Source organism: Geotrypetes seraphini, chromosome 4 (assembly GCF_902459505.1).
Source record: "Geotrypetes seraphini chromosome 4, aGeoSer1.1, whole genome shotgun sequence".
Lineage (NCBI taxonomy): Eukaryota > Metazoa > Chordata > Amphibia > Gymnophiona > Dermophiidae > Geotrypetes > Geotrypetes seraphini.
In genome coordinates, this window is record NC_047087.1 from 142,268,929 (window position 1) to 142,293,255 (window position 24,327).

Below are 24,327 nucleotides of genomic sequence, written 5' to 3' on the forward strand. Positions count from 1 at the left end.
ATTAAATGAAAAGCAGCTATCTTTGCTTTCAGTTCTGCCTAAGCCCATTTGGCTAGTCCTTTATTGCTGCTTTTAACATCTTTGTTTTTTACTTTATTTGCTGCTAAAAGCGCTGTTTTATCTATTCCTTTGATCTTATTTTCACTCGTTGACAGAAACTCCTGCTGCCCCGATTTCCTGTGCCTGACCCGAACTCCTGCCTGCCCTGATCCCCGCAGTGCAAGCTTGTGGTTTTAACCTGCAGGCTTAAAGCAGGTTAAAACCATGGGCTCCCAAAAAGTTAAAAAAAAAAATTCTCTGCCAGGCCCAGAGAGCCAGCGCATGCGCACATCATCCACAGATGGTCTGCACATGCGTTGGGATTGCTATAGAGCGATCCAGGCAGGCAGTTGGGGGCGTGATTCTGATTGCCCTCATGATTCGTGAATCAGCCCCCTGGACACAGATCGGATCGGATCCGTGCCCTTAGTAAATCTAGCCCATAGTCATGGTTGACCATACTATTCTCCTCCATTGCTTGCATATGTTAGATTTTAGGGGAAGGGTCTTTGACTGATTAGTTTCTTATCTGAGTGGACATTCAGTGTAGGTGAAGTTTGATAATTGTGTTTCAGCTGGTTACCCAAAGCATATAGAAGTGCTGCAGGGTTCAGCATGGTTTGTGATGTTATTTAATTTATAGTTGAAGCCTTTACATCAAGTTTTATGAGCTTTAGATGCTGAACATACAGTTTATGAACCATTTCACCAGATGAATATTGGCTAACCTGAGAACTAGACTTTATCAGTTCAAATATTTCATACCCTTTAAACCAGTCACCCAATAATATGTATTATATACATTTTTTGGATTCTCAGATGGCTATCAAGGTATATAACTCCTGTTCCAATTAGCTCAGTTCGTCATTGATCCATTTTTTTATAACTATATAAAGCATTCATTTCATCTGTGTATATATATATATTTTTCTGTATATATATTAAAGTGCAAGACATCTTAATTGAGCACTGGTTTTCTCTATGTTGAAGAACCAATCACCTCTTCAACATGAATTCATGTTTCACATTCTTCTTCAGAGTCAAGGTGCTTCAATATAACTAATATCAGTTCAGCAAACATGACATTGTTAACAGTATGGCCCCCGACAAATAAGCCCCTGACTAAAAGGCCTGTCCCTTTCTGTTTTACCCATGCTGCTACTGCTGCTGAGCGCTGAAACACTTGCTCAGGGGCTAGTCTTAGCCAGGGGCACTCTTCCTGGGTTCAGACAATCTCTCTCTTCTTCTCCCCACCTTGAATCCAGTGTCTTTCCCTTACTCCAGACTGGGGTAAGGAAGAGACAGAGATAGGGTTGGGGGTGGGGGTGGGGGTGGGACAGGGGAGGAGAGATGCTGGACCCACAGATGGAGAGTTATGCCAGACCATAGAAGGGGACAGGGGATAGAGAAGGAGAAATGCTGGGGTGTGGGAGGAAGGGAAGAGAGGTGAGAGACAGGGCAAAGACAAGAGATGCTAGGCATGAAGTGAGAATAGAGACAGGAACACAGGGAAATGCTGGAAAAGAGGTGGATAAGGACACTAAGAAGGCAGATGCTAAACAGAACAGATAGGGATGCAGCGAGAAGATGGATGGCAGACATGGAGAGAAGAAATGTCCGGGGCTACTTTGACACAGGGGCCTTTTTGTCTAGGGTAACTGTGTCTTAGTTATTATGTTGGGGTGCCAGTAGGGGTTTTTTTTTTTTTATGGCCGCATACTAATAGCAAAATTAGCACATTGCCGTAATTCTGAAAATGGGAAAATCAGCTATTTTCTGGCTGAGGCAAAAGTGGCCTTAGCGTGTGGGAAAGACCAGTGTAAAGGCCATTTTTGCTACAGCTTTAGTAAAAGGCCCCAAAATAAAAGCATGCTAACAAGAAAATTTTAAGAAAATGCTGAAAACTCAATTATTTGCCAATGCCTTCTTATGCTAAGGTACATTTTAGTTGATAATCGCCTTTTAGAATTTTTCTGACATCAATATATGATTTAAAGCTTGCTTGTATTTCTGAATTGATTGAATTTGTGCTCTATCCCTATTATAACAGAGACGATTAACGATGTTGTTTAGACATGTCTATGTTATATGTGATAATCGGAGGGAAACAAGATTTTATGTATGTGACATGGAAACCGCATAGTTGTATGCGGTATATAAATTTTTTAATTAATTAATAAAAATGCACAACCATAGTAAACAATGAGCCATTACACACCAAACTAGTATAAGCACCCTTTTGATATTTAGAACACCATTTACAAATAGCACTTTTCTCTGCTCAACTCCATCTAGCTCCTTGATGACTAAAAATATAGAGTGGCGTTTTCTCATTACTGCCAGATGTTCAACAGCAAACGCTAATAGGTGGGAAGTTAATGCACAGGCCCAGTATAGCTCCTGACCACCAGAGCTCACAAACAGATTTATTTTTTGAATTTGTGACTTGCCAAGGATCATATCCACAATCTGCATCTGCTGAGGCAGGAGTTCTAACCACTAAGCCACTTCTTCACATTGTGCTTCAGCTCTGATAAACAGCAGCAGCAGCAACAAAAAATAAATAAATAAAGACATCTAAGGCTGGAAGATTTTTGTTTGTTTGTTTGTTTGCCAGAGTTCAAACACAGGAGTGGTTTTAGTTCCTGTCTCAGCAGCCTGAGACTATGGGTTTGATCTCGAGCAAACGTTTTAGAGTGATTTGAATGAATACAGCTGTTTGCATCTGTTATGTGAGTGTATGTCCTGTGTCTAACAGCTGCATTCTGCCCATAGACATGGGATATTTACTCATATAACAGATGTACAAACTACTACCGACAACTGTAGAAATTTTACACCTGCTTCCCTTTTGTAAATCACAAGGAGAGCTCATTTAAATACTAATAAGCATTTGCATAGAAATCTCGGTGTCTGCTATGGCAATTGGTAAAAGTCCCCCCAAACCCTTTAGAGCATCAGAGCCTGAACTGCTGTGCATGTGAGACTGGCTACAAGCAGTCTTACATGTACAGTAGACTTTTGTGCACTTGAGCCTATGCCAGTTAGTTGTCTCACCAAATACCTGTTCTTTCTTACCTTTTTTTCAGCCTCACTGGCACTTTGCAGCAGAGCAATCAGAAGGGCCATAGCTTTCAGTTGAATCTTCTGGTTCATTCTGTGAAAGAGTTTAGTTGCAGATATTGACCAAGAAAAAAATCAGAGAGGCACAGTCACAAGACACCCAAGCAGCTGACAGGAAAGGGAAGAAAACACCGAGCCACCGTTGTTCACGGTAGAGAGGCATGTAACACGCGGGCAAAAATGCGATTGAAAAGACTGAAAAGAAAGAAAAGAAACATGAGCGGAAAAGACAAGCTCCTACAGTCTGGCTTATAGGAAAGAAACTGATTTCCTGGGGGACAGTCCTGAGGTAGGAGGGGAGGGGCTCAAGATTTTGTGCTATGAGGCTTCCTACAAGCTCTGGTGAGTATGGGAAAATAACCCACTAGTCCAGGAATAGAGTGGGATTGTACAAGAACTAGCCATTTCATTATTTATCTTAAAAAAAAAAGACAGCCTAGAAATGCAGAAAAACAGGCCTGAGAGGGGGAATTGGTGGCAAACATATTCTGGAAGACAGATTGGCCAAACCTGCTACTGTGTCCAGTTAGTAATGAGAGGGGACAAATATCCATGTCACAGCCTTGCAGACTTCCTCCATGGATCTCAAATGAGCTACTGATAGCCATACCTCATACGTTATCTAGATTTAGTTCATCCCTTTTCTATCAGTAACTCAAAGCAAGTTACATTCAAATATACTAGGTATTTCCCTGTACCTGGAGAGTTTTAAGTTTATACCTGAGGAAATGCAGGGTTAAGCAACTTGCCCAAAATCAGGAGTGTCAGCCCAATGCTCTAATCATTACGCTAGTCTTTCACTTGACTTGACCCTCAAGAATCAAGCCTAGGCATAAGTGAAAGGAAAGCAAATTTGCTAGCCAATTAGATACAGCTCATTTAGTAATGGCAGTCTCAGGTTTACTGAAGCTTAGCACATCATCTCACAGCGTTAATGCCATCTTGTGCCTCAACCAATCACATAAGCTTGGTAATACAGAATTCCAGAAGACAAAGGACAGTATTACCTGTCTCTTCTGGAATTCTGTATTACCAAGCCTCCGTGGTTTTCTTCTGCAATTGTCTGAGGCACAAGATGAAGTTTACTCCATGGAATAATGTGCAAAGGTTCAGTAATAAGCTTATTCAGAACATACTTCCTAAAAACTCTATTTTTGATCATTATCTGCCATCATTTACAATTTTACCATGAGGAGGAGGAGGAGAATGGAGAAAGTTTTAAATAAAGGATTACATCTTACAAAGACCCTTTTTACCAAAGGTAATACTGTCCTTTGTCTTCCAGTTCAATGTTCTGTCATTTTCCCAACACAGAAGGTAGAATTCTCTTCCTCTCTACTTGTTAATGTAATGCATTGTCTATTTAGTTAAAAATTCATAACCCATGTCATTTACCATTCTAACCTGTTTACAGAATTTTATACAGAAAGGACATAAAACACAATCCTACAAAAAATAACCCAAGAAGGAAAGCAATAGTATAAAACCAGCAAGTGTAGTTCTCCACTATCAAAACCCAACCTTACAGTTTTCCCTCCTTAATAAAATGCCCGCACAAACAGGCCTTTAAATATTTCCAGCAGCACAAATAAGACCTCTCATGTAAATTTATAGGTAAAGAATTCCAAAGAGATGCACCAATTATAAAGAAAATAGAAAACATATAACCTGTCTGTCTCAGCATGTAGAATGATGATACAGACAAGCAGTCAATTCACCAAAGACTGCAAAGAATGAGAGGAACAGAAAAATTTAAAAAGTGAAGCTATCTGGGATTGTTTTAGATCCTACTACCAAACCCTTTAATCCTCTGAGGTCCTGCATGATTCCCCACAAGCCCTTGTTATTTAGATCAGGATGACCTCCCTAGACTGGCAGCGGATGAAAGTATACATGAAAATACATACATGAAAGTAAATACATGAAAAAGCAATTCAACAATTTCCCATAACCCTATTTGTTCATAGCGGATGAAAGTATGGCATTGGATGGGTTGATCTCCTTGAAAGAGATACATGAAGCCATTTTGTCTCTGAAATCGGGCAAAGCTCCCAGACTGGATGGTTTTACAGTCAAATTTTATAGGCAATTTGCTGGTTTGTTAGCAAACATTTTGTTATTGCAAAATGTCTTTAATGGCATTCTGGAAGATGGTATACATCCCCCTCTATGCTTGAGGTGGGAGTTATGATCCTCTCCAAGCCTGGGAAAGTCCCAACTCTTTGTGCATCATATAGACCAATATCTCTGTTAAATCTGGATGTTATGATTTTGGCCAAAATATTGGCCAATAAACTTAATAAGGTCTTAGGGGTGCTTATTGGAAAGGACCAAGTAGGATTTATGCCTAGGAGGACAATTGAGGATAATGTTAAGTGTACCACAGATTTGATGTGGTGGACAAAACACAATAATAATAATAATTTATTTTGTATACCGCCATACCCAGGGAGTTCTAGGCAGTTCACAGCAATTAATCAAAAATACATACAGTACAATCATTGAAGTTAACAGTTAGAAGGCAACAGTATAAGAAAAGGGTAGGAAAGGTTGCAGGCCATAAAGGGATGGGAAAGCAGTCATAAGGTAGTAGTGATGAGGGAAGGTAGTAAAAGATAGTAGTAGTAAAATGCATTAAGTGTTCAGTCTGTGGAATAGGTGCGTTTTGAGCTGCTTTCTGAAGTCAAGATAGGAAGGGGCATCAAGTACAATTTGGGCAAGCCAAGGATTCAGTTTAGCCGCCTGAAAGGAGAATGTTTTATCAAGGAACCTTTTGAAATGACATAGTTTTAGTGAGGGAAAGGCAAACAGGTGAATTCTGCAGGAGCTCTTATTGTTGTAATTTAAATTGAAGTGTGGGTTAAGATAACTCAGTGACATGAGAACTTGAACAGGACTCTGGATTCGAATGGTAACCAGTGTAGTTTATGGTAGAAAGGGGTGATGTGTTCCCATTTGTTCAAGCCAAAGAAGAGGCGGATGGCGGTATTCTGAATCAGTTTCAGTTTCCTGATGGTTTTCTTAAAGGCATCCAGGTATATGATATTACAGTAGTCAAGGATGCTGAGAATGGAGGGTTGTACTAACAGACAAAAAGAGGTGTCGTTGAAGTATTTTTTTTATAGTGCGGAGTTTCCAGAGCACCGAGATGCTTTTCTTAAATACTAGATCAGAGTGTTTCTCCAGAGTAAGATTTTTGTCTAAAGTGACTCCTAATATTTTTAAGGTTTGTTCAAGACAATAATCCGATCCATTCACATGTATTGTGGTGTCCTTGATTTTTTCGTTAGGTGTTGCCAGGAAGAATTTAGTTTTTTCCGAATTTAACTTTAATCATGCATGTCGGGAAAAAGAACCCGATGTTCACTTACAAGATGGGGGGATCACCGCTAGGGGTGAGCAACCTCGAAAGAGACCTGGGAGTGATGGTAGACACAACATTGAAGGCGTCGGCGCAGTGCGCCACAGCCTCAAGGAAAGCGAACAGAATGTTGGGTATCATTAAGAAATGTATCACGACCAGGACGAAGGAAGTCATCCTGCCACTGTATCGTGCAATGGTGCGCCCACACCTGGAGTACTGTGTCCAGTACTGGTCGCTGTACCTCAAGAAGGACATGGCGGTACTTGAGAGAGTCCAGAGAAGAGCAACTAAGCTAATAAAGAGTATGGGGGGACCTCTCATATACTGACAGACTGAAAAAGCTGGGGCTTTTCTCGCTGGAAAAGCGACGACTTAGAGGAGACATGATAGAAACCTTCAAGATCATGAAGGACATAGAAAAAGTGGACAGGGACAGATTTTTCAAACTATGGGGAACCACAAGTACGAGGGGGCACTCAGTGAAATTGAGAGGGGAAAGGTTTAGAACAAATGCCAGGAAGTTCTTTTTCACCCAGAGGGTAGTGGATACATGGAACGCGCTACCGGAGGATGTGATAAGCAGAAGCACGCTACAGGGCTTCAAAGAAGGTCTGGACAGGTACCTGGAGGACAAAGGGATTGAGGGGTACAGATAAAAGTAGAAGGATAGGATTAGAGGTAAATTGCAAAATTAGTCAGAGACCACTGTTCAGGCAGTGTGCCTGATGGGCCGCCGCGAGAGCGGACCGCTGGGCGAGATGGACCTCTGGTCTGCCTCAGCGGAGGCAACTTCTTATGTTCTTATCTAAACGCTAGCATCCAGAGTTCTATCTGGTTGAGAGAGATTGTTAGAGATTTTAGAAACTCTGGTGTAAAACAAGTTAGCAGGATGGCTATGGTAATGTCGTCAGCGTAGATGAAGAATTTGAGCTTTAAACTCTGCAAGAGATTTCCCAAAGAGACAAGATAGATGTTAAATAGGGTGGGGGACAGGGGGGAGCCCTGTGGAACCCCACAAGAGTTGTTCCAGCTATAGGAGAAAGAGTCGTTATTAAACACCTTGTATGATCTGTTTCCCAGAAACCCATGGAACCAGTTGAGAATATAGCCTGAGATACCGATGTTTGCCAGACAGTCCAGGCGAATAGTGTGATCGACCAGGTCAAATGCACTACTCAGATCAAGTTGCAAGATCAGGGCACTTGAGCCCTGGCTAAAGAGTGAGTGCAGGTAGTTGAGCAATGAGGCTAAAATGGTTTCGGTACTGTGTCCAGAGCGAAAGCCTGATTGATTGTCATGTAAAATGTTGAATTTCTCCAAATATGTGGAGAGTTCAGCATTTACCACCCCTTCTGCTATTTTGGTAACCAGCGGGATACTAGCGATAGGTCTGTAGTTAGATGGGGCATTCGATGGTTCATTTGCAATTTTTTTAATTGGAGTAATCATGATATGACTTTGTTCTGCTGGGAACTTTCCAGAGGATAATAAGAAGTTTACCCCTGTCCACAATTTGACTTTAAAGTTGATCGTGGCAGTTTTCATGACATTTGGGGGGCAAGTATCCAATCTGCAGTAGGAGTTAGCATATTTATTGTAGGATTTGCTAAAAGTTTGCCAGTCAGTGGTTGTAAAATAGTTCCAATTCAGATTAGCTCTGGACTCTAGATCAGCTCTGGACTTGTCAGTGTCTAGCAGGACGGGATAGAACCAGTGGGGCTTGGCAGGGACAGTTAGCGAGGATCTTTTGTATTTTAGAGTTAAAGAAATCTACCAAGTTTTTTGCGGTTAAGGTAGAATCTTCATGGGTGTTAGTGAATGTCTCAAGGTTATAGAGGTCGTTGACCAGTTTAAAAAGGCTACTACTATTAATTGAAACGTTTCCGATTTTTTGGGCGTAGAAATTTTTGCGTTTTTCCTTGGAGAGGTTTTTGTAGTTTTTTAATTTTGTTCTCCAAGAAACTCTGTGCTGTTGAGTTCCTTATTTAATCCATTGTCTTTCTGATTTTCTTAAATCCCTCTTCACCAATAGCAGCTGTGAGTCAAACCATCCGTCTAAGTTTTTAGTTCTTATTCTACGGGTTTTAATGGGGGCTATTTCATTTAAAATATTTGTGCTGTCGTTAATCCAGGAGTTCATAAGTTGATCGGTTTCTTCGTTTTGTTTTGAGACAATCTCGTAGTGGGACCAAAATTCAACCAGATTTATCTTGCCTCTACTATCATGAACTTATTTATTTCTTGTTTTGTTGTTCTTGAATGTTGATTTTGTTGTCTTTAGTTGGCAGTCAATGGTAAAATTACATAGTCTGTGATCAGACCATAAAGAATCTGACCAATTATCTTGTTTCCAGTAGATTTGGGATTGGTCAGTTCTCTGGAGGAGAATGTAACTATTAGCTATCAACGCTGAAAAAGCAGTCGACAGGGATGAATGGGGCTTTTATTTCAGACGCTGGAATAATATGGATTGGGCCCTAATTTTCACTAAGTGGATTACTGCCCTTTATTCTTCTCCCAAAGCACGAATCAAGGTTAATGGTAGTTATTCTGATGCATTTAGCCTTCATAGGTTGACGAGGCAAGGTTGTCCTCATTCCCCTCTGCTATTTGCCCTTGTGGTAGAGTCCCTTGCGGCATCTGGATTAGAAGCTGGTTGATGGACAAACGCCAGAGAGTGGTGGTTAATGGAATTCGCTCGGAGAGAAAGGTGACTAGTGGAGTGCCTCAGGGATCGGTGCTGGGACCAATTCTGTTTAATATGTTTGTAAGAGACATTACTGAAAGGTTAGAAAGTAAGATTAGCCTTTATGTGTATGATACCAAGATTTGTAACAGAGTGGACACCCCAAAAGGAGTGGAAAACATGAAAAAGGATCTGCAAAAGTTTGAAGAATGGTCTAACGTCTGGTAACTAAAATTTCATTGCGAAGAAGTGCAGAGTGAGGCATTTTGGGGGTAGAAATTCGAGGGAACCATATGTGCTGGGAGGTGAGAGGCTGATAAGCACTGACGGAGAAAGGGACTTTGGGGTGAATGTGGCTGAGGATCTAAAGGCATCCAAACAGTGTGATAAGGTGGTGGCTGTAGCCAGAAGGATGCTAGGCTGTTTAGAAAGAGGAATAATCAGTAGAAGGGAGGTATTGATGCCCTGTATAGGTCCACTGGTGAGGCCGCGCTTGGAGTATTGTGTTCAGTTTTGGAGGCCGTATCTGGTGAAGTATATAAAGAGACTTATGAAGTGGGCCAGCAGAAGGCGACAAAAATGGTAAGAGACTGGCAGACCTAAATATGTATAATCTGGAGGAGAGGAGGGACAGGGGAGATATTATACAGACACTTAAATACTTGAAAGGTATTAATATAGAACCAAATCTTTTCCAGAGAAGAGAAAATGGTAAAACTAGAAGGCATAATCTGAGATTGAAGGGAGGAAGACTCAGGAGCAATGTTAAGAAATTATTTTTTCACGGAAAGGGTGGTAAATGCCTGGAATGCCCTTCTAAGGGAAGTGGTGAAGAGGATAACGGTGATGGAATTCAAAAAAGCGTGGGATAAACATAAAGGATCTCTAATTAGAAAATGAAGGATGTAAATTAAAAAAGGAAGTAAATTAAGGAACTAGGGCCGAGGCTGGACAGTCTTGCACGGTCTGTGTCCCTGTGTGGTGATTTGGTGTGGGATGGGCTGGGGAGGGCATCAATGGGAACTCCACTAACTTGGAACATGGGGATGTTGCTGGCCAGTCTTGTGGAAAATATCCTGTGGGCGGGATGGTTGGATAGGCTGGAGAGAGCTCGGATGGCAACTTCAGCATCTGGAGCCTAGGACAATGCCAGGTGGACTTTGTAGTCTGTTTTCCAGGCGTATCAAAGAAGAGACAAGTTAATTTAATCATGAATTTTGATGGATATGACTGCTGGGAAGACTGGATGGACCGTTCAGGTCTTTATCTGCCATCATTTACTATATTACCATACTACTGTGTTAACTATTAGAAGACATCAGGGTATCCATGGTGTTTGTATTACAAGGGAGGAATTAAAAATCACTTTATTTGCTGATGATATTTTGTTGATGGTTGGTGATCCTGCTTCGTCCCTCCCTTTTATCCTGCAGGCTTTAAAATAAATGTTTATGTTTATTTATATTTGTATACCGCTCTTCAGTATAACATCATAGCAGTTTACATAATATAAAACAGAAGGATAGAAACTCCATCATCAAAAGAAAAGTACAAATATAAAAATTAAAAATAAGCATTGAATAAAAATTATAAAATAAAATAAATAACATAAATTTTTTTTATTTTTTTTTAATCTTTATTCATTTTTAAAACTTTCAACAAGTGTAACATAAGATACAATCATTTTATACTTTAACATCACTTAATATACCATCGAATTCTAACTCACATCAAATATCCCCTCCCTTATACACAACAATTGTTCTTAAGCATAAGAAGAACGATATATAAATGCAAATAAACATAAACATTCATTTTTAAATAACATAAAATTATAAAGATAAAAAGGCTGCAAATGCAAATCTTTCCCAAAATGTCCAAATCAGCATAATATTAATTGTCATGTTTCTATGTCCTTTGAAAAAGGATTCAACCTAAGAAAATGCTAATCCAAAAAGATAGGGTTTTTAGCAATCTTTGAAATTTAATATAAGAGAATTTACTACGTAGGTCTGTTGGCAAAGAATTCCATAAATAGGGTACAGATGCAAAAAAAGCAAAATTATTTGTAGAGATGAACTGAAGGCATGGACAACTGATGACTATTAGAAGAGTGTGGATTTCTAACAGGCCTATATGGTACCAAAAGCCAATATGGTATCGGAAGCCAATGAGAATCTTTCAAAAGTGGAGTGACGTGATCATATCTATGAGCGTTGGTTAACATTCTAATGGCAGTATTGTGTACAGTTTGTAATTTTTTAAGAGCTATTTTTGGAAGATCCATATAAATGATGTTGCAATAATCCAACTTTGAGATAACCAATGTGTAAAATCAAAGATTCACAACAAGTTTATCTACATAAGGATGTATCAAATCAAATTTGACGTAATGATGCAAAATAAGATCTAACAACAGAAGTTAGTTGTAAGATAATTGATAAAGAAACATCTAATTGAACTCCCAAGTATCTAATATTATTCAATAACTTAATAGGTTGAGCATGGAGAAAGGGAGCAATGGTAGGAGAACTAGAAGTACCGGTAATTCAGATCCCAGTAGTTTTTTGAGGGCTCAGAACAAGTTTATTAACTATAGTCCATTCAGCAATCATGTCAAGACAGGATTATAATGGGGCTAGTCAGTATGTTTAAATGTAACCTTGGATAACTCTATAATCTTAATATTTAAGAGCCAACTTTCCTTTAGATGGGCTACTTCCTAAATAAGTTTCAATTTTATTAAAATTTAATTTACCGATCATCAGATATCTAAGTGGATTACATTTAAAATATATATAAATAAAAATAATTAAGAATAGAAAGAGACAAAGACAGACAAAATGATACAAATGGATAAGAGCATAGAAATACAATATTTAAAAAGAAAAAAATGAAAGGAGAATCATATTAGGGTTGGAAGAATAAAATTTAAAACAAGTAAATATTTAAATAAAGAAAAAATTGAAAAGTCTCAAATCTGTAAAACAAAGTAACTGTAATTAACCCCCACCCACCCACTGATCTTTATAAAGTTATATGCGTCTTTGAATAGGAAGGATTTAAGATCTGATTTAAATTTGTCTAAAGAAGATTCTTGATGTAGATGTGCAGGCATTCTATAATGTAGGAGTTATAAGAGAAAAAATTGATTTATGAGTGATATCATATATAATATGATGCAAAGAAGGAACAGCAAGAAGGTTTTGATGACTGGAACATAATAATCTAGAAGGAGTATAGGGAAGAAGTAATCTGTCAATAAATGCTGGTGAATGTTGTCTGGATTTAAAAGTAAGAAGGTGAATGTTGTCTGGATTTAAAAGTAAGAAGCACAATTTTATATGTCAGCCTATATGAAATGAGCATCTACGAGAATAGGGGTAACATGATTGAACTTTTTTGCTTTTGTTAAAAATTCCACGGGTAAAGATCCAGTCTGATTTAACCTGATTATCATTTAAACTATGGTAAGCTCTTTCAGGAATTGTCTTTAGCACTGGATCAGTGTCGTACCAAGAGGGGGATGGTCCGCCACGGGTGCACGCTCCAAGGGGGTGCACAGCCGGCCGGGTCCACACTCCAGAGCTTCCTGCGCTGCTCTGAACTGTACCTCAGCGCAGCTGTCATACTTATGTGGGCAGCCTCGCTGAAGTGCAGGAAGGTCCCGCACTGCTGCCTCTGCTCCGGAAGTAGTAAGTGATGGGGGGGTGGACTGGCAGCCGCAGTCATCGCGGGACTAAGAGCAGAGGAGTTCAGGTTTCTTGGTTGGATCTCTACAAAGACGCAATTATGCCGAATAAACGAAGTGGCTGGAATGGTTATTTCTTCTTCATGCTGGAGAAGTTGACGGAATTGCGGCGCCGCAGATTGCCGGTGAAAGTGGTGCGGGACGCTGTGCCGCTTTGTTCTGCCGATTGGCAGGCCACGTGATTTTTGGAAACACTTTTTGTTGTTATTATGTGGACTCTAAGCATTGGAGCGTCACGGGGACACTGGTGGTTAAGGGGTTGCTTAATCCACTTTTTTAAAATGATGCTTTATCTTCATTCAGCAGAAGCAGTCATCGCGGGACCTTGCTGATTTGGGTGGCGGAAGGAGAAAAAGGGGGTCAGGGTGGTATGGAGGAAAGGTGAAGGGTGAGAAAGGGGGTCAAGGTGGTATGGAAGGGTGAGAAGTTGGGTCAGGGTGGTATGGAAGGGTGTGGATGGTGAGAAAGGGGGGTCAGGGTGGTATGGAAGAATGGTGAAGGATGAGAAAGGGGGGTCAGGGTGGTATGGAATCATGGTGGAGGGAGAGAAAGGGGGCAGATGCTGATGGAAGTTGGAGGAAGGGAGAGAAGAGAGTGAAATGCCAGACCATGGGGGTGTGAGAGAGGGAAGGAGAGGAGAGAGATGTCAGACCATTGGAGGAAGGAAGGGAAGAAGATGGATGCCAGACCAATGGGGGTGAAGGGAGAGATGGAAGGGGAGGCATAAAGTTTCTGGAAGGGGAACAGAAGGAAAGAAGATGCCATATAGAAGGGGCAGAGAGAGGATAGACAGTGGATGAAAGGAAGAAGGTGATAAGAAGATGAGGAAAGCAGAAACCAGAGAAGACAAGGTAGAAATAAAATTCTATTTATTTATTTATTTTTTTGCTTTATGGGAGATGCATTGCTGTTTCTGTGGTGTTGCATTGTATGCAGAGTCCAGCTTCTAGGTGCTTCAGTTTAACCTTTGTCTATGTATTTTTATTCTATCTCCCCATTTACAAAATTGTAGAGCGTTTTTTAGCGTTGGCATCTGAGCTGTTACCACCATGGCTAAAAACCACAGTTTTGTAAAAGGGGGAGGAGTTAGTTTGTGATTACATACCAGGCGAAGATGTTTTCTGTGTGTTCGAAAAGACATGGTTTTCAGTTAGGATTGACTGTGTAGGATTAATCTGTACTAGTCTGGCTTGTTTAGTTTTACAATGGGTTTATTGAAGTACTGCTCACTGCAGTATGTAAGATGCTGCCTTTTCCTAGGTACACTCTTGTGTGACGTGTGGATTGTTACTAAAAATCATGTTTTTCATACAGATGGGGGTGTGTCAAAAAATGATGGGCCCCGGGTGTCACATATGCTAGGTACGCCACTGCACTGGATAGATAGCGTAGGTTGAGTTATACTTGGTTGGGCAGACTTGTGATCTGTAAAATGATGTTTTTGCCTAAATTTTTATATCTTTGTCAGATGCTGTTTTTTGTGAGTCCCCCATTCCTCTATCTGGGCTTTGCAGTCAATTTTTATGCACACAAGTAGAACCCTCATTGGCAGAAAACCTCCTCCTCTTTAGAAACAGTGACCCAACTTCATCATATGTGAAAAAAAGTTCAGTGTATGAGAACCTTATCAAAATTGTCATTTTTCTGCAAAAATTTAACTCACTCATCTAGAAGAATGAAACCATGTGGAACTTGAACTATAGCTACGTGATGCTGGGTTCTATGTTAGGAATCACTACCCAGGAAAAGGATCTAGGTGTCATTGTTGAGGATACGTTAAAATCCTCAGCTCAATGTGCAGCGGCAGCTAAGAAAGCAAATAGAATGTTAGGAATTATCATGAAAGGAATGAAAAACAAAGATGAAAATGTTATAATGTCCTTGTATAATGTTATAATGTCTATGGTATGGCTGCATCTTGAATTTGTGTGCAGTTCTAGTCACTGTATCTCAAAAAAGATATAGCGGAATTAGAAAAGGTACAGAGAAGGGTGACGAAAATGATAAAATGTTTGGGTTGACTTCCCTATAAGGAAAGGCTAAAGCGGATAGGGCTCTTCAGCTTGGAGAAGAGACGGTTCAGGGGTAATATGATAAAGGTCTACAAAATACTGAGTGGGGTGGAAAGGGTAGATGTGAAACACTTGTTCACGTTTTCCAAAAGTACTAGGACTAGGGGGCAGGCAATGAAGCTAGTAAGTAATAGATTTTAAAAACAAACTGGAGAAAATATTTCTTCACATAACGTGTAATTAAACTCTGGAATTCAATGCAGGAGAATGTTAGCTTAGTGGGGTTTTAAAAAAGCTTGGATAATTTATTTCCTAAAAGAAAAGTACAGAGGTTATTATTGAGATAGCTTGGAGAAATCCACTGCTTATTCTTAGGATAAGCAGCATAAAATCTGTTTTACTACTTGGGATCTAGCTAGGTACTTAGGACCTGGGTTGGCCACTGTTGGAAACAGGATACTGGGCTAAAAGGACCTTAAGTCTGTCCCAGTATGGCAATTCTTATGTTCTTACTTCCTGAAAGAGGAAGAAGGGCTTCAATGGCTGGGAGGGTGTAGATGGGCTGGAGTAGGTTGTAACGGAGATTTTGGCAGTTGGAATCCAAGCACAGTACCGGGTAGAGCTTTGGATTCTTGCCCAAAAATAGCTAAGAAAAAAAATTTAAAAATTTAAATTGAATCAGGTTGGGCAGACTGGATGGACCATTCGGGTCTTTATCTGCTGTCATCTACTATGTTACTAAATTGGGTTGGAAGTGGGCCTGCAGAGGGACTTACTGTGTTCTTTTATTAATGACATAGCATTCTTAACTTTATCTCTAAACAGATTCTCTCCACAATGAGGCATGTCTGTCATCTATTTCTTAAACACTGTATCTAAGGTCTGAACAGAACAATCCCCCTCATGAACTTCAATTGAAATGCTTCAATTAACGATAAATATCAAGCCTTCGATGGACTTATTGCTTCTTTATGCTCCTCCTCCTTTAAATAGAGACAATTTTATAAACCCTACTCTTTAAATTCAATATTTCAACTAATAATCCTATAATACTAGGTGATCTGAATATTCATCTTGATGATAATTCAAATCCATTTACACTAGACCTAAAAACCTTCTTACAAGATTTGGGCCTTTCGCTCTTGAATTCTCAACATATATAGCAGGTCACACCTTAGATGTGACCTGTACATCTGAGCATTTAGCATCTAAATGTTCTAACACCAAGATCCAATTCTTTCCTTGGTCAGATCACACATTTATTTCATCTGACATTAAAATTCCATCTAATACCCATCTGCTCCAAACCAAGGTAATAAAGTATAGGGATTTCAACAATTTAGATTCATCTTCAGTTTCTACTTTCTTAACTTTAAAAAACAGAAGATCTTTCCAATAAAAATATGGATGATCAATTGTCCAGAGATAACAAAAACTATCACACCCAAGATGCAAGAAAATCCATGATTTATAAAAGAATTACACTTTCTAAAATTGCAGTTCAGAAGTCTAGAACGAAGATGGAGAAAAAGCAAAACTATAGATAATTTAAATAAATTTCATGCCCAAGCTTCCTTCTACAAAGATAAAATTAACCATTCTAAGAAATTATATTACTCATCGTGCATTAGTAAGGCTAAAAATCCAACTATCCTCTACAAAATTCTAAAATCCTTATCTCCCAGCTCAAAGAAAATAGAATTAATTTCTACTACTCTTCCATCTGCCCAATCTTTGGCAAATTTTTTCCAACATAAAATTGAGAAAATCAGAAAACAAATAACTCTAGCCTCAATATAAATTACATAGATCAAATCTCTTTCTCTAATACCTATATCCCAATGGCCAAATGTTCTACATTTAAACTTCCTACCCTATCTGAGATTCAACGTATCTTTCAGGATATTAACATCAAGGGATCTAATACCCTAATTTATTTTAAATAAATTTTTTTCTCAGTTTGGGGTCCTTATATACTCACTAGTAATTAACAGCTAAGAATCAGGAATTTTACTACAACTCTGGAAAACTTATATTATTAACCCTATCATTAAGGATCCAAAAGTTAGTGCTTCTGAAGAATCCAATAGCAAAAATTCAATTCTTAGCGAAACTGACAGGAAAAAATAGTTTTCGATAATAACTCAGAATTCGCTGAAATCTACCAACATTCTACACCCCCATCAAACAGGCTTTAGGATAAACCATTCAACTGAACATTCTCTATTAGGGATGACAACTACTTTACTTTATCATCTAGACCAGAGGTGGGCAACTCCGGTCCTCAAGGGCCGGAATCCAGTGGGGTTTTCAGGATTTCCTCAATGAATATGCATGAGATCAATTTGCATGCACTGTTTTCAATGCAAATTCATTGGGGAAATCCTGAAAATCCGACTGGATTCCGGCCCTCAAGGACCAGAGTTGCCCACCCCTCATCTAGACCACCACAGATCAGTGGTCCTCATCTCCCTAAACTTTTCCGCTGCTTTTGACACGGTAGATCATGCACTTCTCTTAGAAAGACTAAAATCCAATGGAATCACAGACCAGGTACTCAAGTGGTTACAGTCCTACTTTTCAAATCATCAATCCAAAGTCATTTTCAATAACACCTCATCAGATCTCTTTGCTTGTCAAAGTGGAGTATCGCAAGGCTCCATTCTTTCCCCTTTACTGTTCAATATTTTCCTGTCTCCTCTACTTACCCTATTTCAGTCAATCGGTTTTTCAGCATTTGCTTATACAGATTATATCCAATTATTACATCATGAAATCACTGAAATTAACAACAAACTCAACCAGATCAGACTTTGTCTGAAAGATAATATGCTAGCCTTAAACACATCAAAAACACAAACAATGTTCTTCCCCTGAAAAGAGGGAATAGTACTAAACACCCCAATCCTCTTTGATAATTCCCCCTCGTTCTGTGTTGACTCTATAAAAATTCTAGAGGTTATATTTGAAAAAAAATTCTGTAATCAAATCATGTTTATTCAAGTTTCGGATGATTCGGTCAATTTCTAAATTTTTAGAACCAAAATCTATTAACATATTGGTTCATTCAGTAATCATTGCAAAATTAGATTATTGTAACAGTCTATTTACAGGAATAACCCAGAAGGAATTGAGACGCCTTCAAATAATTCAAAATGCTGCAATCAAATTAATAACAAAATCTAGGAAATATGACCACGTTAACTAACCCTGCTTCGGAAGGCCCATTGGCTGCCAATCAGTCAAAGAATCTCTTACAAAATCTTTTTAATAACATTTAAAACGATTCATTCTAAATTACCCCAATTGGGTGTGTACTAGTCCCTCCATTATTTTTACAATAAACGGAAAGCACAGTTACTTACCGTAACAGGTGTTATCCAGGGATAGCAGGCAGATATTCTTGACTGATGGGTGACGGCACCGACGGAGCCCCGGTACGGACAATTTTAGAGTAATTGCACTCTAAGAACTTGGAAAGTTCTAGTAGACCGCACCGCACACGCGCGTGTGCCTTCCCGCCCGACGGAGGCGCGCGGTCTCCAGTTAGGATAAGCCAGCTAAGAAGCCAACCCGGGGAGGTGGGAGGGATGCAAGAATATCTGCCTGCTGTCCCTGGATAACACCTGTTACGGTAAGTAACTGTGCTTTATCCCAGGACAAGCAGGCAGCATATTCTTGACTGATGGGTGACCTCCAAGCTAACAAAAAGAGGGATGGAGGGAAGGCTGGCCATTAGGAAAATAAATGTTGCAAGATAGACTGGCAGAAGTGTCCATCCCGTCTGGAGAAAGCATCCAGACAATAATGAGATGTGAAAGTATGAACTGAGGACCAAGTAGCAGCCTTGCAGATTTCCTCAATAGGAGTGGAACGGAGGAAAGCTACAGATGCTGCCATAGCTCTAACTTTATGGGCCGTGACAGAACCTTCCAGTGTCAGTCCGGACTGAGCATAACAGAATGAGATGCACGCTGCAAGCCAATTTGACAACGTACGTTTAGAAACAGGATGTCCAAATTTATTAGGATCAAAGAACAAGAAGAGTTGGGGAGTTGATCTGTGGGGTTTAGTGCGTTCTAAGTAGTAAGCTAAAGCACGCTTACAGTCCAAAGTATGCAAAGCCTGTTCTCCAGGATGGGAATGAGGTTTCGGGAAGAATACAGGCAAAACAATGGATTGGTTGAGATGAAATTCAGAGACAACCTTAGGGAGAAACTTTGGATGTGTATGCAGAACCACCTTGTCATGATGAAAGATTGTAAAAGGTGGATCAGCAACTAGTGCATGCAACTCACTGACCCTCCTGGCAGAGGTGAGAGCAATTAGGAAGACCACTTTCCAAGTGAGAAATTTGAAAGGAGCTGTAGCCAAAGGTTTAAACGGAGGCTTCATTAAGGCAGAGAGAACCACATTAAGATCCCAGGTGACAGGAGGGGGCTTGAGAGGTGGTTTCACATTGAAAAGTCCCCGCATGAATCTGGAAACTAAAGGATGAGCCGAGATGAGTTTCCCATGAACCGGCTCATGAAAAGCAGCAATGGCACTGAGGTGGACTCTGATGGAAGTAGACTTGAGACCAGAGTCAGACAAAGAAAGAAGATAATCCAACACGGTCTCCACTGCAATCGAAGTGGGAGCATGATGATGAAGAAGACACCAGGAAGAAAACCGAGTCCACTTCTGTTGGTTGCATTGAAGAGTGGCCGGTTTCCGAGAAGCATCTAGAATAGAACGAACGGGCTGAGAAAGAAGCAAAGAAGTTGAGGCCAGCCCGAGAGATACCAATCTGTCAGGTGCAGAGCCTGGAGGTTGGGATGCAGAAGGGACTGTTGATGTTGAGTAAGCAGAGAAGGAAACAGTGGAAGAAGTATGTGCTCCCTGGAGCTGAGTTGAAGTAGAAGGGAGAACCAATGTTGCCGGGGCCACCGAGGAGCGATGAGAATCATGGTGGCTTGTTCCCTCTTGAGCTTGAACAAGGTTCGTAACATGAGAGGCAGAGGAGGGAAAGCATACAGGAACAGATTGGACCAATCCAGGAGAAACGCATCCGCTGCCAGACGGTGAGGAGAGTAGAGTCTGGAGCAAAAGTGGGGTAGCTGATGATTGTGAGGGGCTGCAAAAAGGTCTATCTGAGGAGTGCCCCATTGAGCGAAAATGGACTGGAGAGTCATGGGATCGAGAGTCCATTCGTGGGGTTGGAGAATTCTGCTGAGATTGTCTGCCAAGGAATTCTGCTCTCCCTGAATGTAGACAGCTTTCAGGAATAATTGGTGAGTTGTCGCCCAAGACCAAATCCTTTGGGCCTCCTGACACAACAGGTGAGAGCCTGTCCCACCCTGTTTGTTGATATAATACATCGCAACTTGATTGTCTGTGCAAAGTAGTAGAACTTGAGGATAGAGAAGATGTTGGAAGGCCTTGAGGGCATAAAACATTGCCCAGAGTTCCAGGAAATTGATGTGATGTTTCTTTTCCTGAGCAGTCCAAAGGCCCTGAGTTTTGAATTCGTTCAAGTGAGCCCCACAAGAATAAGGGGAGGCGTCCGTGGTGATGACTAGTTGATGAGGAGGTAGATGGAACAGGAGGCCTCTGGAGAGATTGTAAGATTTTAACCACCATTGTAGAGATTGACGAAAAGATGATTATTATTATTATTCTTTATTCTTATATACCGCCATACCCAGTGAGTTCTAGGCGGTTTACATCAATTAGCAAATGATTTGCATTGACAAGCAGATTTACAACAAAATTAGAAGCAGATTTACAACAAATTACAAGCAGATTTACGATAAATTACAATGATTTACAGTAGTCAGCAGTGAAATTACAGCGATTTACAACTGTCTGCAATGAGGGGAAGATTTACATCAGTATAACAGAAATTGCAGGTTTGGTCGAACTAGATAAGGGAAGTAGAGAGTGTGGAAGGGAGGGTCTGGTGAAGGAGGAAGGGGGCAGGGGTGGGGTAAGTGTTATGTGGGGTGAACGGAATATTAAGGGTTGTGTTTGCTGAATAGGTAAGTTTTTAGTAGTTTTCTGAAGGCAAGGTAAGTGGGGGCCTCGAGTATCATCTGGGCTAGCCATGGGTTCGACTTGGCTGCTTGGAAGGCGAAAGTTCTATCAAGGAATCTTTTGAGAGGACAGTGTTTTGGCGAAGGGAAGGTGAACAGTTGAATTCTGCGTGATGTCCTGTTATTGCAATAAAGGTTAAAGTGGGTATTTATGTAACTTGGAGAAGAGCCGTTAATCGATTTGTAGCAGAAGCATGCGAATTTAAAAAGAACTCTAGATTCAAATGGTAGCCAGTGTAGTTGGTGATAGAAAGGGGTGACATGTTCCCATTTCTTTAGGCCAAAGATGAGGCGCACTGCGGTATTTTGGATTATTTTTAGTCTCCTGGTAGTTTTCTTTGTGGCGTTGAGGAAGATGATATTGCAGTAGTCGAGAATGCTGAGGATGGAGGATTGTACAAGTAGACGGAATGCAGTGTCATTGAAGTATTTTTTTATGGTGCGAAGTTTCCAAAGTACCGAGAAGCTTTTCCTAATGATGAGGTCAGTATGGTTATTTAGGGATAGGTTTTTGTCCAGCGTGACTCCCAGAATTTTTATGGTCGGATCAAGGGGGAAGGTCACTCCTTTTAGTTGAATTGTGGTTTCCTTGATTTTATCTTTGAGGGAGGCTAGGAAAAATTTTGATTTGTCGGGGTTTAATTTCAGTCTGAATGATAGCATCCAGAGTTCTATCTGGTTGAGAATGTTTGTGATGTGGTCAAGTAGTTCTTGTGAGAAGTTGGTTAGTGGGATGGCTATTGTGATATCGTCTGCATAAATGAAGAATTTGAGATTTAGGTTGTGTAAGAGTTTACCTAGGGAGGCTAGGTATATGTTGAAAAGGATGGGGGATAAGGGGGAGCCCTGCGGGACCCCACAGGTGTTGTCCCAGCAGTAAGAGAAAGAGTTATTCTTGAGTACCTTGTATGATCTATTTTGTAGGAACCCCTGAAACCAATTGAGGACCTGGTCTGAGATGCCAATGTGAGCTAGGCATCCAAGGAGAATGGTGTGGTCGACCAGGTCAAAAGCACTGCTCAGGTCGAATTGTATGATCAGGGCAGGTGGTTCTTTCTCGTTTTTTAAAATTGGGGTAATCATTATATGACCTTGCTCCGACGGGAAGTTTCCTTTGGATAGTAGGTGATTAACCCATGTCAACATTTTTGCTTTAAAATGGGGGGGGGGGGGGCAGTTTTCATGATATTTGGTGGGCATGTGTCCAGATGGCAGTAGGAGTGAGTATACTTGTTGTAGTAAGTATTGAAGGTTTGCCAATCGGTTGATGCGAATTGTTTCCAACTAAGGTCGACTCTGGCTCCAGGATCTGGGTTTGATAGATTCATGTCTGTGAGGATGGGGAAGAGCTCGAGGGGGTTGGTGCTGGCGGGTAGTGTTGTTCTTAATTTTTGGATCTTGGTATTGAAGAAGTCGGCAAGGGTGTTGGCGGTTAAGGTGGATTCTTCGTGTAGGTTTGTGCAGGTTTCTATGTTGTATAGATCGTTGACCAGTCTGAAGAGGTTACTGCTATTGGTTTTAGGATTACCGATTTTGTGGGAGTAGAAATTTTTTCTTTTTTCACTAGTGAGGGTTTTGTACTGTTTTAATTTTTGCCTCCAGGCCAATCTGTGTTCTAAGGTTCCGGATTTTTGCCATAATCTTTCGGCTTTTCTGAGATCCTTCTTGCATAGCAGCAGTTCAGGATCGAACCAGCCCTCTTGGTTAGGGGTTCTTATTCTGCGGGTTTTTGTGGGGGCAATCTCGTTTAGTATGTTGATACTATCTTGTTTCCAGGAGGTCATGATTTGTTCTGTATCTTCTATTGGATTGGTGTTGATTTCGAAATGGGACCAGAATTCGATTGGGTCAATCTTTCCTCTGGTAGTGTGGGTTTTGATGATTCTTGTTTTGCCGCTTTTAGGAGGTTTGAGTTGGCATCCAATGGTGAAGCTACATAGGCGGTGGTCGGACCAAAGGGAGTCTGACCAGCTGCCTTGTTTCCAATAAAAAGTGGGATTGGCCTGTTCCTTGGAGGATAGAGTTACCAGGTCTAACTGATGTCCTCTTTGGTGGGTTTTGATCGGGGGGTGTTTGTCAAAGCCTAGTTGGGAGAGCAATGACCAGAAATCTGAGATTTCAGGTTGGTCAGTTTGCTCGAGGTGTATGTTGATGTCCCCACACAGTAGGTTGTATTGGCTTGTTAGAGAATTGGTAAGTAGTGATTCAGCGAAGTCGTCTTTGGTCGTAGTCCATTTTTGGGGGGGTATGTAAAATAAAGTGATGGTTAGTGAGGAGGGCAGAGATGTTGATGCTAGGGCGATGGTTAGAATTTCAGAATTGGGCGAAGAGGTTGTGTTGAGAATGGAAGCATTGAGGTGGTCTCGGAAGATTATTGCTAGTCCTCCTCCTCTTCCCCATGTTCTGGCTAGGGAGAGTATCTTAAATCGTGGTGGTAGACAATCTTTAATGATGATGTCTTTGTCTGAAAGCAACCAGGTTTCTGTGAGAAGGACAAAGTCGGGGTTATTTTCGGTCAGCCAGTCTTTGATTAGTGTGGCTTTATTTTCAGGTAAAAGCCCTGTAGGGACTGGTGGTTGGTGTGATTGGGTGGGGAGTAGTGGGAGTACGCCAGTTTTTTTAGTGTTCTTGGTTTTTTTGGGTGGGGCTTGGTCGGTTTGTAGTGGTGGGGGGGGCTGTTGGGCGAATAGGTGTGAGGGTGGTCTTGTGTGGAGTGGAGAGTGTATGTAGGGGTTCTGGGTTTTACCGATCGGTGCAGTGTAAAGTGGATGGGAATGGGGGATGCATTGGAGTGGTCTGCGTTGCAGAGCCTGGAAGAGAGCAAGAGGAGTATAAGTAGAACTGCGCATTGGTGTGTGTTTGGCCTGGCCATAGTGAAAGGCTCGTCCAACTGAGGTTGGAGAAGTTGGGGAGTTTCCTGCGGGTGATTATAGGGGGGAAAAAAAGGGGGCAAGATGACTCAGGATGTTTTTTTTTTTTTTTTTAATTTTTTTATTGTGTTTTTGCTAGGGAGGTCAGGATTAGTGCAGGGGGGACGGTAATTGGGGGGTACTAGATTCGCGGGTCGAAGAGCGGTTTAGTAGATTCCTGTATAATATCCTGTAGGTTAAAGTTTCAAGTTTCAAGTTTATTAGGATTTTATATACCGCCTATCAAGGTTATCTAAGCGGTTTTTTTTACAATCAGGTACTCAAGCATTTTCCCTCTCTGTCCCGGTGGGCTCACAATCTATCTAACATTAAACAATGTAGAAAGGATAAACAATGTAGTTTCAATAC

At 40.7% G+C, this 24,327-nt stretch overlaps 1 protein-coding gene across 3 annotated transcripts in view; it reads right to left on the minus strand.

Annotated features, from left to right (window-relative positions):
• The window catches only part of ELMO3 (engulfment and cell motility 3), a 298,038-nt gene that overhangs the window by 148,697 nt on the left and 125,014 nt on the right, over positions 1 to 24,327 (minus strand). For all 3 annotated transcript variants that reach the window (XM_033940764.1, XM_033940765.1, XM_033940766.1), the window contains one exon: positions 3,118 to 3,196. In XM_033940764.1, the coding sequence (XP_033796655.1) occupies positions 3,118 to 3,196 (79 nt within the window). The remainder of the gene's footprint in view (positions 1 to 3,117; positions 3,197 to 24,327) is intronic.